The sequence below is a fragment of the Mobula birostris genome, chromosome 4 (assembly GCF_030028105.1).
Source record: "Mobula birostris isolate sMobBir1 chromosome 4, sMobBir1.hap1, whole genome shotgun sequence".
In the NCBI taxonomy this organism is placed as follows: Eukaryota; Metazoa; Chordata; class Chondrichthyes; order Myliobatiformes; family Myliobatidae; genus Mobula; species Mobula birostris.
Genome location: NC_092373.1, coordinates 116618172 through 116633471, shown reverse-complemented (window position 1 = coordinate 116633471; position 15300 = coordinate 116618172). Strand labels below are relative to the sequence as shown.

Genomic DNA, 15300 nt, shown 5'->3' with positions numbered 1-15300 from the left:
TTTGCTGCCATTGAGTGCGAGTTTGTTGTTGTGGCACCACTCATCCAGCTGATCTATCACACTCTTGTATGCCTTCTCGTTGCCACCTGACGTTCTGAGACGACAGTGATGTCATCTGTGAATTTATAGATGTTACTTGAGCTGTGCTTGGCCACAGAGTCATGAACGTAGCATGAGTAGAGCAGTGGGCTAAATATGCCTCCGTGAGGTGCGCCTATCTCTGTTCCACACCACAGTCATCTTCTGATGAGGAAGTCCAGGTTCCAAATGCAGAAAGAGACGGCCCAGGTTTTGAAGATTGGTTATTACTATGGAGGGAATGATGATCATAGAAGCATAGAAACAGGCCCTTCGGCCCATCTAGTCCACGATGAGCCACTTGAACTGGTGTTAAATGTCAAACTGTAATCATAAACTGACTGTAATCGTATGTCTTACGATTGTCTAGGTACCCAAAGTAGAGTGGAGAGCAAATGCAATTGAGGCCGCTATAAATCTGTGGTGGCAGTATTCCGTTAACTCTCCTCTGATTCTCCTTCTGTTCACACATACCAGATGTAACTTGTGGCTGGGTGTTGGTGCGTGACCAAGTGGTTAAAGCGTTCGTCTAGTGATTTGAAGGTCACTCGTTCGAGCCTCAGCTGAGGTGGCGTGTTGTGTCCTTGAGCAAGGTACTTAACCACACATTGCTCTGCGACGACACTGGTGCCAAGCTGTATTGGCCCTAGTGCCCTTCCCTTGGACAACATCAGTGGTGTGGAGAGGGGAGACTTGCAGCATGGGCAACTGCTGGTCTTCCATACAGCCTTGCCCAGGCCTGCGCCCTGGAAACTTTCCAAGGCGCAAATCCATGATCTGATGAGACTAATGGATGCCTATAACACAGGAGAAATCTGGAGCACCAGGTGAAACCTGTGTGTTGACGAGGAAAACATAAGAGCATAAAAACTCGCACGTGGCCTGTTTGTCATGGTGGCCATGGGTGTTCTCAGTCTGACCTGGGCAAGTCCGCTGCACTAAGGTGACTTGCACCTGAAAGTGCCCAGGCTCAGCGTGATGGAGCTAGGGATGTTGCTGCTAACACAGACTGACTGAGGCTGAAGTCAATAAACAGCATCCTGCTTATCAGGCTCCATTTTCCAGATGGGACAGGACAGAGGAGTGCAGAGGTTAGTAGAGCGATTTGAAAGATGAACGAACTGGAAAAGGCCCATTGCAGCAGGAAGGTGGGGTTTAATATGATCCATAACCAGAGCTCAAAGCACTTCATTTTTGAGTCAGTGCCACTGGATGGAAATCATTGAGGCAGGTTGCTGGCCCCAGCTTGGGCACTGGGATGATGCTGGCTGCCTTGGATCCTGTCTGGGGAAGTGAACACTTCTCGAGCAGTGTTGAAGGTATTTATTAGAACTTCAGTCCACTGGGCCGCATAGTCCCTCAATGCCCGACCCCAGTGTGTTATCGGGCCCCGCAGTTTGACATGGGTTGACCCTGGCTAGGGTCTTCCTCACGTCAGCTGTTCCTCAGGAGGGGAGGGGAGGGTCCTTCCTCATTGGCACGTTGTCTTGTGCATCAAACATGCATGAAAGACATTCAGCCTATCTGGAAGCGCGGCGTCACTGTCATTGGCGTGCAGGTTGGACCTGTGATCCATTAAGGTCCGATTGTGTCTCCGGTGTCACAGAAATGGCTGTATATTCTCTGCGAGTAATCCTGTCTTGCCACCTTGATGACACAGGAAAGTGCAGCTCTTGCTGACCGGAGAGCCATCTGATTTGAAGATAGCATCCTGATCTCGCAGCAGTGCTTGGACCTGTGCTGTCAACCATGGCTTCTGGTTTGCCCTCACAGAGAAGTGTTTAGTCCCTAGTGCACTTCTCTAGGAAGCCAGTCACAGATCCTGCATATGCTTCGATGTTAATGTGATAGTTGTAGGTGGCTATCTCCCAGTGTTTCCAAAACAGTTCCACAATGCTGAGTTGACCTGCTTCTGGTCAGGTCACTCTCTCTTTTTCAATTGGTTTGACTCATAGAAACATAGAAATCTTCAGCACATTACAGGCCCTTCGACCCACAATGTTGTGCCGACCATGTAACCTACTCTAGAAGCTGCCCAGAATTTCCCTGCTGCATAGCCCTCTATTTTAGTAAGCTCCGTGCAGCTACCTAAGAGTCTCTTAAAAGACCCTATTGTATCTGCCTCTACCACCTTCACTGGCAGTGCATTCCACGCACCCACCACTCTCTGTGTGGAAAAACTTGCCTCTGATATCCCCCTTATATCTACTTCCAAGCACCTTAAAACTGTGCTCTCTCATGCTAGCCATTTCAGCCCCGGGAAAAAGCCTCTGGCTATCCACACGATCAATGCCTCTCATCATCAGGTCACCTGTCATCCTCCGCTCCAAGTAGAAAAGGCCAAGTTCACTCTACCGTGCTCTCCAATCCAGGCAACATCCTTGTAGATCTCCTCTGCCCTTTCTCATTAGTATCCACATGCTTCCTGTAATGAGGGGACCAGAACTGAACATCTGACTCAATCAGTCAGTGATCTGTATGCAGGAATTGGCACAGCAGATAAGTATCCGAGGTGGGGGCGAAGAGCAGCTTGGTTGGTAAGCACCAGTGATGTTGGTATAAGCCAGGTCTTGTATGTTCCCACTTCTGGTAGCAAAGTCAACATGCTGGTAGAATTTAGCCAGGGCTGTTTTTAAGTTAGCATGGTTTTTAAGCCAGCAACAATAACTGTCAGAGTGTTTGGCTTGAAGGTTACTAATGGCACCATAGAGCTCACGCAAGAGCCCTGGGGTGGGGGGGGGTATTGATATAGACAGCACAATCACTATGGCAGAGAAGTCCCTGGGAAAATAGAAAGGCCTGCACTTCACCAATTAAGAACTCTACTAGAGGCAAACAGTGGGCCGTCACTATTCAAGCATTCACACGCCTGTTCTTATTAATTCCCTGGATCTCACCAGAGGTCACAGGATTTCTGTTGGTCCGATAAGAGAGAAAACTATCTTAACTGGATGACCGCTTCAGGGGTGTATCCTGGAGCCACATTTCTATCATCTTGAGCCCATTTCTCCCCCCTTGTTTAAGCTTGGCCTGGATATTTAATGTAAGATGTTAATGGATTACTGTGAGGCTGATTTATATATTCTTTGGACTTTACTGAACTCTGACTGCCCAGATATAAAGAATTAGTATTTTGGATGGTGTGGTAGCTAGTGAAGATGTGTCAGCACCTCCCCAACACTAGGAAAATATTGCATCTTAATTGTACCCAACCAAAAAAATCCAAAAGGTTTTAAACCGTGGCATCAAGGATACTGTGGAAGTTGCAGTAAGGCAAGGGTTAAAGGCAACGTTCACAGGGATAGCTTGGTTCAGTTATAGTCAAGTGAGATCACTGCAGACACCTCTGCTCAGTACAGACGAGATAGGTCGGGGTGGCTGTGTACTTAAGCCAGATGAGTGAGACTTTCTGAGAAAGGTCTACCGAAAAGAGTGTTCCATTGCACAATAGGGGTGCCAGAGACAGGCGAGTTAACAGAAGAATGTGAAACCTACCAAACAAGTAAGGCACAATTGTCTTTAACTTCAGAATATCATCGACTGTCTGCTTGAAGTTTCGATTGACTTTAACACCTCTATTGTGAATGGCAGTTATTCCTGTAAGTACGGAATTCAACATAAACAATCTTACTAAATGGTCAATATCAGTAACTGAAAATTTTTGTTTTTATTTTCAATCCATACTTTTTCCATCTTGCTATTTCCACTCTTTGCTACAATAAATACTGACTCATTTATGCAGACTATGCAAGAACAAGATAAATGTCCCCTTTCTCACTGTAACATTGTTCTGAAGCTTCTGAAATGGTGTCTCCCAGATTTTGTTCCCTCACTATTCACAAGCTGACTTTTAGCTCCCTTCTTCTCTAGCTTCCCAGCCCAGCTTTCATCGACAGTTCCTTTTGCATTATTGTTGACCTCTTCTTGCCCTCACTTTTTGCCTTCCTACCTGTGAAACTGGCAGGCATCTTCACTCTAGTAGTTCAAGTCACAACTTGAAGCGAGAGCTGGAATGAATCAGTCAGCCAGGTGTCTATGGAAGAATTTTTGTAATAATTCTTCAAAACCACATTACTGGTAAGACAGTTTGTGCAGTAAGGGATGGAATTAGACATTTAGATGTGCGGTAAACACACTTTTCCATCAGTAATCATATCCCCATCTAGGCATTGAAAAGTCACTCGGAAAAGTGAAGTGCCACTGAAATATTAAAATGTCCATTTCTCTGTATCTTTGATCTTATGAACGTTGGGAATTTTGGTAAAATCCTTCACCTCACAGTTCTCTTTATTCTGCCTCTTGCCCTCCCCCCCCCCCCAAACCCTATTAACTCAGACAACTATATTGTCTATGAATATCCATCCATTTTCCCAGATCCTCGGATCTGCCGGACTGCTCCCAAACTATAGCTGCCCCTTGTAATTAAGCCGAGGAAAGCCACTAGTGTGGCAAGCTTTTCTGCCATTGTTCAGACCCCATATGATTGGCCTTCTGCATGTAGTGATCTTGACCATTAATTGACCTTGATCTTGACCTTTTGTATTTTCTTCTCCTATTTCCCCTCGTCTCCCAGACACAAGCTTCCATAATGCATGTATATAACTTGTGCATATAATGTATGTATATAATCATATCATTTCCTAGCGCATGAAGTTTTAAAGCAAAATGTACTGTTCTCGAAGCACGATAACCAGTAACTTTTTGCACGTTTTCCAATGTAAAATATACCATCCTGTGCAAGGCAGAACTGAGTTTTTTTTTAATCTGAATACTACAGTTATGTGAAGTAAGCCACATTACTTGCAGTGTTCATAATTCTGCACATAAATTTAATCTCTGCAAGTGTTTGTTTCCAAAATTATGAAGGATTTGCACTGGAATGCAGCACACAGAAACTTGTAAATTCTTCAGATACATTCTATACAGCTTCAGACAGGTAACATATGGTAACCAAAACGTATTGTATAATAATGATAACTACTTTGTTGATCCCGAGTGGGAAATTTTGCTACAGGAGCAATGTTTAAAAACATGCTTAGCAATAATAATAAATATAGTAATAATGAATAATAAAATACAGAATAATATGCACAATTATAATTTAGCAATGTGCAATAATGTACAGAATAAAACAGACCTTTGTTCTATGATGTGTGTTCTCCTGTCACACAGAGATGAACTGTTGGACTGTATATGCTTATTGCATTTGGTAGGAAAGATTTTTTTTGTATGCTTCACAAATATCATTGTAACATAATGTGGGTCAAGCCTTCCCAAATTAAATTTGTTGTTAATAGAAAGGTAATTGATTGCATGAAAATTCTTGAGTTATGACATAATTTTCCTGTTTTGTAATGATTTATTGTTTCAATTACATTATTGATTACTTGCCTTTCATTGTTTCAGTATCCTGTTTGGAGAAGTAGTTCTTACAGTAAACTCTGATTCTATAGCTGGGAGATGTTGAGCAATTAATGCCCCTAGCTTGGATTTTATTGACTTCACGTTTATTACTGCTATCCCAAATTCAATTTGTATCAGTGAGTACAGCATGCAAAGGAAGATCAGGCTGCAACACAGCATAAATGATAAAATTTCAAGTGTTTTGATTCTGGAAGCTTTAACGATGAATTAATCATAGGATTTTATTCCTTGTGGACAGATGCCAGTTTAAGTGTGTTTTCTATCTTTTTTTTAGTTAACTGGGGGGAAAAAACAATTTCTTTTCTGACAAATATTTTAATAGCAAGCTCTACATCTACTTTTTTTCTGGAATTACTAAATCTCTTGGTTTTATGGCGAAGACTCATGAACAGATTTCCAATGCAAAATTACTGCTATTCTTCACGCTGTGTAGCGTGCTGCCAAGCAGACGTTACCTTATTAACTGAATTGATTAGTGATTTTATTGAATGCAATGTGTGCATGCTTTGGCATCCCATGGAATTAATGTGGTAGATTATCCGTTACTTCAAGCCACCATATTTCCCCTGTTTATTTGATGATTACTTCACTGCTGAGCCACGAATTAATCCTGATTTAAAAACACCTTTTAATAAGCATTGGTTAAATATATTAATTATGACTGAAGGGAAAGAAATTGCTGGAATCACTTAGCACTGTAGTGCAAGGGTGTTTATTTAAAGTCAAAAGTCAAACTTACAAAAACTAGTGAAAAGAAAACTGCCAATATTTACAAAAAGATATCTACTAGAAAACGCAATAACAGCTGCATACTAGTTTTGTCCAGCGTGAACTGGCAACCTCTTTCTATCTGTCTCTCCCCCTCCCCCACCCTCACTGAGAGCGAGCTGCCCTGTTTATTAGGCACTAGGAGATACCATCTTTAATTACAAAGTCAACTTAAGACTACACATGAATTAGACTATGATGCACCCCACAATGTAGTTACAATCATAGTACAAAATAATCAGAAGTATCTACCTTAAGTACTGTATTTACACAGACGGCATCTACACATCCCCATTACTAAAGGAATGGAATATACCGGGGGAAGACATTAAAGTGCACACACTCAGCGTAACAAACAATGTGTGTTTGTCTGTTTATCAATTCTGTATCGAGCCACCAAGGGTTCAGCAATTAAAACTGAAGTAAACACCAAACTTCCACAAGAATGGTTTGTAACGTTGCCGATTCACCTTGTCAGTCTTTCAGTTCACTCAATCCTGCAATGGTATGCTGTAATGCTGTGCAAATTATAATGCTTTACTCTTTACTTCCTTAACTTAAAACTTTAAAATACTTCAATAATCTTATTTTTCATTAGATTACTTAAGTTTAATGGTTTTCAAATGTCATCCATTTTTTAAAAAAAGCAATTGCATTGTCTGAACATTCTCTTCATTCAGCTCATTGTAGTCGGCTGAGTTTTCAGAATCAGGTTTACTAGTCGTGAAGTTTGTTGTTTTCTGAAGAAGGGTCTCAGTCCAAAATTTTGGCTGTTTGCTCTTTACCACAGGTGCTGCCTGACCTGCTGAGTTCTTCTAGAATTTTGTGTGTGTGATACTGAGGAAGTGTTGATGGGTTAATTATCCATTCAGCTTTTCAGTTGATTATACCCCAAGCATTGGAATTGCACTCTACTCAGGACAGTTTGAGATCAGATTATTGGATAAATTTAGCACAAAGTGTTGAATTATCTCGAGTGTATAGTTATTTGCATTGGATTGACAAAAATATCTGTATTTGCAGACAGAAATAAATGTTGCTGTTGCATCTCAGACTTTGTTGGATTAATGGAGCAGTTTTTTTCTCCACTTATTTTCAGGAAGAAGTCTTTCTTGTATTCAGCCCTTTATGCTGCCTTGATATTTGGTGGTCGGCACATGATGAAACAACGAGCAAAGTTTGAGCTGCGGAAGCCCTTGGTACTCTGGTCACTGAGCCTTGCCCTCTTTAGGTAAGTATCATTTTCTCCCTGTATAGTGATACTTCGCGGCACTTATAAACACTGCAGACAATTAAACCCATCTTTCAGTTCATGAACTATAGGATTGTGACTTGTTACCATCTTATCGAGGTTAAAAATGGTGAAATGTATCAATAGCTGCAAATGCCTCATTTTTAAGTTTTGTATTTAAAAATTGCAGTCAAACTTTGCATTGTAATGCTCCAAATGGATCTTAATCTGAAGTGTCTTTACAAGATATGAATTTTGTAAATCATGAAATTGATTTTAGTCATATTACATTCTCTACCTCTAACCAAAGTCAAGAAAGTTTTCCATGTATATAATACATCTACTTTGGGAGAGAAGAAATTAGCCGGCCGGTGGTGTAGTGGCATCTGCACCAGACTTCGAGGCGAATGGTCAGGGATTTGAATCTGGCCGACTCCTTGCACGCTTTCCATCTGCGCTGGGTTGAACATTGTGTAGGCAACTCGGCCTTGCAAAAAATGCTAAAGACGTGCCAAGGTTGCCAACCGAGGCGCCACAAGGCGTGGAAAGCAGCAACTTCAGAGAAAAACTATTTTGAATCTGTAAATTCTAATACCAAATAAAACTTCAGAAACAGAAAACCTACAGCACAATACAGGCCCTTCAGCCCACAAAACTGTGCCGAACATGTTCTTACCTTTAGGAATTACTAGGGTTGCCCATAGCCCTCTATTTTTCTGAGCTCCATGTACCTGTCCAGGAGTCTCTTAAAAGCCCTATCGTATCCACCTCCGCCACCATCGCTGGTAGTCCATTCCACGCACTCATCACTGCGTTTAAAAACAAACAAACTTACCCCTGACATCTCCTCTGTACCTACTTCCAAACACATTAAAACTGTGCCCTCTCATGCTAGCCATTTCAGCCCTGGGAAAAAGCCTCTGACTATCCACATGATCAATGCCTGTCATCATCTTATACACCTCTTATCAGGTCACCTCTCATCCTCCGTCGCTCCAAGGAGAAAAGGCCGAGTTCACTCAGCCTATTCTCATAAGGCATGCTCCCCAATCCAGGCAACATCTGTTCACTCAAATGAGTGATGGAAAAAGTGATCATTATTTAACTTGCCACTAGTGTCAGTAAAACATCTGCTTTAATGGAAGGAGGCAGACCTGCACTTGTGGTGTACCTTTCACATGGTTTTCGAGATGTCGCAAACCGTTAACTTAGTACTTTTGAAATGCGCCTCCGTGGTAAGGTGGGTAAGGTGGGGAAGATGGCAGCCAACATTTGCAGGACAAAGTTCCGCAAATAACAACGTAATAAACAGGCCAGTTGTTTCAGTGATGTACATTGACAGCTGAATATTAATCAGGTTTGATTTACATGGTTATTTTGTGCAGTTCAATAATTCTCTAAATTTGTTTAGCCTTGAGTTAATAAAAATTGTATTTGCCTTAAAAGATATTTGGTTAATTTTCTAAGCTGTTTTTAATTATTCTACCTAGCTATTCCTACTTCAGCATTGTGATTATCATTTATTTCTGGATGGCTAGCTGGCAGGATATGAGGGGTAAAGAAAAAAAAAACTGTTTTAGATCATTTCAATGTGTCATCAATTGCTTTTATGGATTTTACAGGTACTTAGGATAAATCTCTTCCTTAGTTGCTTGTGATAGTTTCACAATCTAGCATTTAGTCCTCCTGTCTGTCTCACTTTAGCTGCTTTAATTTCAATGGAGCAGATTTTTAGGAAACAGAGGGCAAGTTCATCAGCAACAATGCTGGGTTTTGAGTCAGCAATCAAGGTGCAAGTTCTAGCCTACTGTGGCATAAGACTTTGGAAACACTAAATGTTAGTGTCAATAGTCTAATGTTATCTGATACTAAAAATTAGTGTGAAATAACACTAGATTCTTTAAATTCTCTCTTCATATAATAGAGCCTAAGTGATCTAGATTTCTGCACCAGATCACCCAAAGTGATTTGAAAGGTTGTGGCAACTCCCAGACATTGTTGTTAAAACATACAATATCATAGCACAATAATGACACTTCCCATGTTGATGTTAAATAGAATTACAAGCACAATAAGTGCTAAGAACCTGCGCTGTAACACAGTAATCATTATTACCAATTAAGGGTAATTTTCTATGTTTATATACTAGGCAAAGTGCATCACTTTTCCACATTTCTGATGCTGAAGTATATTTGTAAATGAGCATCTTATGTTTTGGGGACAAAAAGAAGTTAGTTATTGAATATAAGGACAGGCTGTGCAGGCCTCTGGCATATAATTTCCATCTCCTAGGAAAAGCACAAATAAGTGTTTACCGCAGAGATTCTGCTGTTCAAAAGATGAAACTTGAGCTATGCTTGTTTGAAAGCATAGTATAGTTATAAAAACATCAATTTGACATTGGCATTTCAATTTATTCTCCTTACTCTCTGGTTACAAAGCAGCTCTTCGTTATCAGGGTATCATTTTCTATATTATTATCCTATATTTGAAATAGAACATCATTCGAGGATTGAAACTATTGATCCTCTAGTTTAAATGAACAAGGCTCTGCTTTAGATCATACCCTTGCCTCCGATCCAAGGAATTAGATTTTCAGTGGTTTGCAACGTGCTAAAAGCATAGAGGAGGAACATTGCTGTATTTTACTTCAGTTCAGGAACACCAGGAGTCAAAGTGATGTGTGTGATGTTGGATTTTGCCCGTTTATCAGCAGCACGATGCTACTTAAGGTAATAGTTTGAACTGGCGGTGTTACTGGTTAAATATGAGTTTCAAAGTTTGGAATTTTAGAGTTGACACCAGAGTTATAATCCTGCCCTTGAACCTCTCTGTGCTGTTACTTTTCTTTTGAAAACGCAATGTGGAAGTAAGGCAAGGATAGCCTGGGGCAGTTGTAGTCAAGTGAGACCGCTGGAGATGCCTCTGCTTACTACAGATGGGATGGGTTGGGTTGGCTGAGGTGGTGTATACTCCAGCCAAACAAGTGAGGCCTCTGTAGTGAGACTTTTTCCGGAAAGGCCTTCGTAAAACATAGTACCCTTTACACACTAGGGGGTGCCGGAGATAGATAAACTAACAGAAGTTTGTGTAATATACCAAACAATAAGACTCTACTGTCCTTACTAACTTCAAAATGTTATCAGCTGTCCGCTTGAAGTTTTGATTGACTTTAACACTTCTGTTATGAATAGCGATTGATCTTGTGAGTAAGGAATTCAAGCGAGTACAATTTATAATGAACAATATCTGCAACTGATAAGCCAATTTTGTATATAGAAAAAAAATAGCAGATTTTGGTTCAGACTTCAGAACAGTGCGGGTGACAGGGGCCCATGCTGTTCTTGTGCACAAGTAAAATAAAAGGAACGCATGAGGCGTGAGAGTGCGTGTGTTCTGGCTCAGTTATCTTAGTTGGCTTATTATCGGCAACGAAACTACTTCGACAGTAGTTGAAAGTAAGTTTAGTGGGACAGAATCCTTGTGATGGTTATAGCTGGTAACAGCAATAGTCTGACTAATAAAACATCCCTCGCTTAATATGCACTTACAACATCCACATCAGCATGAATGCTTTGTCAGATCACATAAATGTTATTGTTCTGTTGTGCTTTTTGAGAAAGTCTGCTTTGGCATGCAAGTTTAAAAAGCAATGTGGAAGGATGGGAGGTAATGTACTTGGATAGGAAGAATAGAAAAAGATTATTTTAAATGGTGAAGAACAGCGGTTAGCTTTGTTTGTCACGCTTGCATCAAAACATAGAGTGAAATGTCCGAGGATTGCATGGGGGACAGCTGACAAGTGTCGCCGTGCTTCTGGTGCCAGCATAGCTCAGTGACCCTAATCAGTGATCGCGCTAACCGCACAATGCTGCCCTGCAAGCTATTATTCAGAAGGATCGGGATCTGTTAGTTCAAGGGGTGCAAAGGAGGAAATATTCTGTTACAGCAAGTTATTTGTAGGAAAGTGGTATCTTCACCTTGCAGTGCCCAAGTAGGGATGCATTTCTGGGAACGTACAGAACCTTTGAGACCACATCAGTACCACGTGCAGTTCAGGACTCTGTGCCCAAGAAAGCAGGTGCTGCCTTGGACTTAGTAAAGTGTAGGACCACTAAATTGAAATTAAGTCCAGTTGTTTTGCAATGAAAATACAACGGGCCAGTCAGAACTACCTGCATGGGATGACTGTAAGTATAGAGTTACATGCCTGTGATTATGAGTGGATTTTGGACTTGCGGAATGACAGCCATGTATCCGTTGCTGAGCAGTGCAGTAGAGAACCTGAAATCCCATGGATGTGGATGCCATTGGAGATTCTAGGTCTTAGTACGAGGAAAGTATCATAATGGTCCCAGTCACTATATGCAGGCAGCAAGTGATAGTAATACACCTTGTTTACACTGTATGCTTCTGTGTAAAGCCATTTTTTATTTCCAAATTATGCTTTTGTTCATAACTACAAAGTACATTAATTATCAAGGTATGTGTAAATTATGCAAACTTGAGATTCACCTCCTTACAGGCAACCAGAAAACAAAGAAACCCAAAAGAACTCCTTAAGAAAGATTGACAAATACCCAATGTGCGGAAGAAAAACCAAATCGTGCAAACAATTAAAGTAAGCAAGTAACATTTAGAATGAAAGTGAGTCTACAGACACGAAGCCCAGAGCAGCCATACAGCCAGAGGCCTCAGCCTCAGCGTCAGGTAATCGCAGAGCAGAGTAAACATCACGGAGCCTACAGGCACGAAGCCCAGAGCAGCCGGAGGCCTCGGCCTCAGCCTCAGGTAATCGCAGAGCGGAGTAAACGTCACGGAGCCCAGAGCAGCTGGAGGCCTCGGCCTCGGCCTCAACCTCAGCCTCAGGTAATTGCAGAGCGGAGTAAACGTCACGGAGCCCAGAGCAGCTGGAGGCCTCGGCCTCGGCCTCAACCTCAGCCTCAGGTAATCACAGAGCGGAATAAACGGCATGGAGCGGTGAGCAGAACCGGACCGACCCTTGCCTCTGGTCCTGGCACCCCGCCTTTTTATTCCATCTAGACCAGCATTTAAACTTTCGTTCCTTGCTCCTCGGACTCAAGCCGTGTCACGTCGATGCTCTCTGGGCCAGGGTTCTGCTGCCAAGTTTCGGCCCAGGCCCGACCTTTCCAAATCGGCCTGGTGCCGAGATTGATAATTGCCTGGTTCTTGGTTTAGGTGGGTGGGTGGGCCGCCAACCTGCATCTCGTACGCTCTGACTTTGTCTGGCTCCACCCACCCCGACTTTGCCTCGAGTGTGCCTCGACCTCCCCTCACTTTCTCACACTTCGACCCCCAACTCAGCCCCACCTCTTCATTGTGTGCAGTGATCGTTTACCATAATTTTTTTTAACAGAAGTAAGTCTTATTAATGAAGTATTTAGTTGTATTCCTTGTTTTGTTAGCTACCTGTAAGTAGTTGCTCACTTCAGCAGCACCTTCTTAAACCGGAATACATTAAATACATTAAGTGCCTTCTTTTACCTTCATTATCAGTCCAATTAATGGTTTTACAATTCATTAGTACTGTTCAGGTTTACTCTTTGGGAAAATGCGCCCGTGAACTGTTTGAGAGGCAGTTACACAGGGCCTCACTGCTCAGTGTCCAGTGATGGAAGGACTCGAGTCAGCAGTCCTTCCCTGCAAATCCTGTGCCTTACAATGTGTCATTTTTTTGCAGACATCTCCTGACTGGAACACTAAGTTTAGAGCAGACCAAATTGTGTCTGTCTTAGAATCAATCTTCCGTGAGTAGTTGATGTTTCTCAGTACGAGTTCCCGGACCAGCCTGTAAAACAGGTTTTTCTGTTGCACAACTGCTCAGAGGCAAAGACCATTGTACTCTTTTCCACACCTTGGCAACTAAGAGGGGTATAATCATTTCATTCTTCCCACAGCTATCTCAAGGTCACCGTGTGGTAGGAGTGAGACTCTGGCTTTGAGGGAAGGATCAGATGCAGGAGGGGAAGGGAGGAGAGGGAATTCACCATCAGCCAGGTGAGGTCTTGGTGCTCGTTGGCGAGTTCTGGTGATTGAGATATTCTGGCAAATGGATTCCACAGCCTGCGTTAGTGAGGTGGTTTTCTGTGTGGGACGTGTAAGGAAGCAAGGCCCAACTGAGTGGGAAAGTTGCGTGGTTACGTGGCCAAGGACATCTTTCACACCACTGGGGACGGGTAGAATCTCAATACATACTGACACTTGGTGTCTGTATACCTTGGTGCAATCTCACACCGTCAGGAATAAGGGCTATATTGGATACACTTATACCCTGGCCCTTGTCTCTGGTGACTTGTGCAACATGACCTGATGTGTAGGCGATCCATTCTGGGTCTCAAGATAAACCGGCAGATAAATCAAGTGACTGTCACAGTTCAGGAGCAAGGTATAGGTATGGGCCTAAACCTGTGCTAGGCACAACACCACCAGGAGCAGTAGATGGCAACCATCCAGACAGTGCTCCCAATTTCTGTTTTGCCTTGCCTATCTGTTCCAGCCTGATTCTAGGCGTAGTAACACTTAAGTGTGAAGACTACAGCAGAACAGTGGCCAGAAAACATGGCCTCATTCTTGCTTTGATTCATTCTGACCCTTGGCCAGTTCAGAATGGTCACAGATACTGGTCAATCTGCAGACCAACAATGGGTCTGACAAGAAGAAAGTGGCATCATCATTTATGGGGAGGCTTGGATCCAAGTCCCGCACTGTCTGGCATTGTCACCCCTCTTTTGCTGAATCCATCAGGAATGACATGGGCACAAGAGCTCGACACCACACACAAATATGACAGATGAGAGCGGGAGGCCTTGCCTGATGCCAAATTTGATTCATTCACTTTTGGTATCTTTGTGATTATCAAGGAAATTGCTGCTTCCTGCTAAATTTGTGTGTAGCTTGGTATCCAATAAATACAGTCAAAAATGTACAAAGTAACAATTTCTTCCAGAATTTTATTGCAATGTTTTGTAACGTCAAAATGTTAAACTAACTAAAATGTAGACACAGGAGTCTGAAATGTGATTCTAACTGTGGGTTTACTTTAAGTGAGGTGTGCACATATCAGGTGATAGCGTGATGACATAAGCAATTAACGTATTTTTGTACATAACCCATAATTATTTAAACGAACAATAATGCTTAAGCAATGTATATACAAGAAAACTCATGTTACTCAGGGTAGCGTTGTGGTTAGCACAACACTTTACGGTACCAGAGACCTGGGTTCAGTTCCCGCCGCTGCCTGGCAGGAGTTTGTACATTCTCCCTGTGACGCGTGGGTTTCCTCCGGGTGCTGCAGTTTCCACCCACAGTCCAAAGGCGTACCGGTTGGTAAGTTAATTGGTCACTGTAAATTGTCCCGTGATTAGGCTCGAGTTAAAATTGCTGGGTGGTGTGGTTCGAAGGGCCTATTCCACGCTGTGTCTCTAAATAAATAAAATTTAAATATAGAACACTAATGTTTCCTTATTTACAATATGTCTATTCCTGTGATCATGGCATTGCAGCAAGTCCTGAGATTTCACTAACTCAGTTTTACCAAAAGGGGAAATGTTAGTTTATTTTAGCTATTTGATTTTAGTTTTGTATTTTACTTGTTTCTATACTCTTTATATTAAGAACAAGGAGCGATCCCTCAAAAAGGCGGCATCTATCTCTTAGGACCCACATCACCCAGGGCATGGCCTCTTCTCATTGTTACCATCAGGAATGAGATACAGGAGCCTGAAGGCACACACTCAACAATTCAGGAACAGCTTCTTCCCCTCTGCCATCAGATT

The 15300-nt window shown here is 42.2% G+C and overlaps 1 protein-coding gene across 4 annotated transcripts in view; it reads left to right on the top strand.

The window, feature by feature from the left end:
• elovl6 (ELOVL fatty acid elongase 6) overlaps positions 1-15300 on the top strand; it is a 110360-nt gene that overhangs the window by 69849 nt on the left and 25211 nt on the right. For all 4 annotated transcript variants that reach the window (XM_072255954.1, XM_072255952.1, XM_072255953.1 and 1 more), the window contains one exon: positions 7370-7501. In XM_072255954.1, the coding sequence (XP_072112055.1) occupies positions 7370-7501 (132 nt within the window). The remainder of the gene's footprint in view (positions 1-7369; positions 7502-15300) is intronic.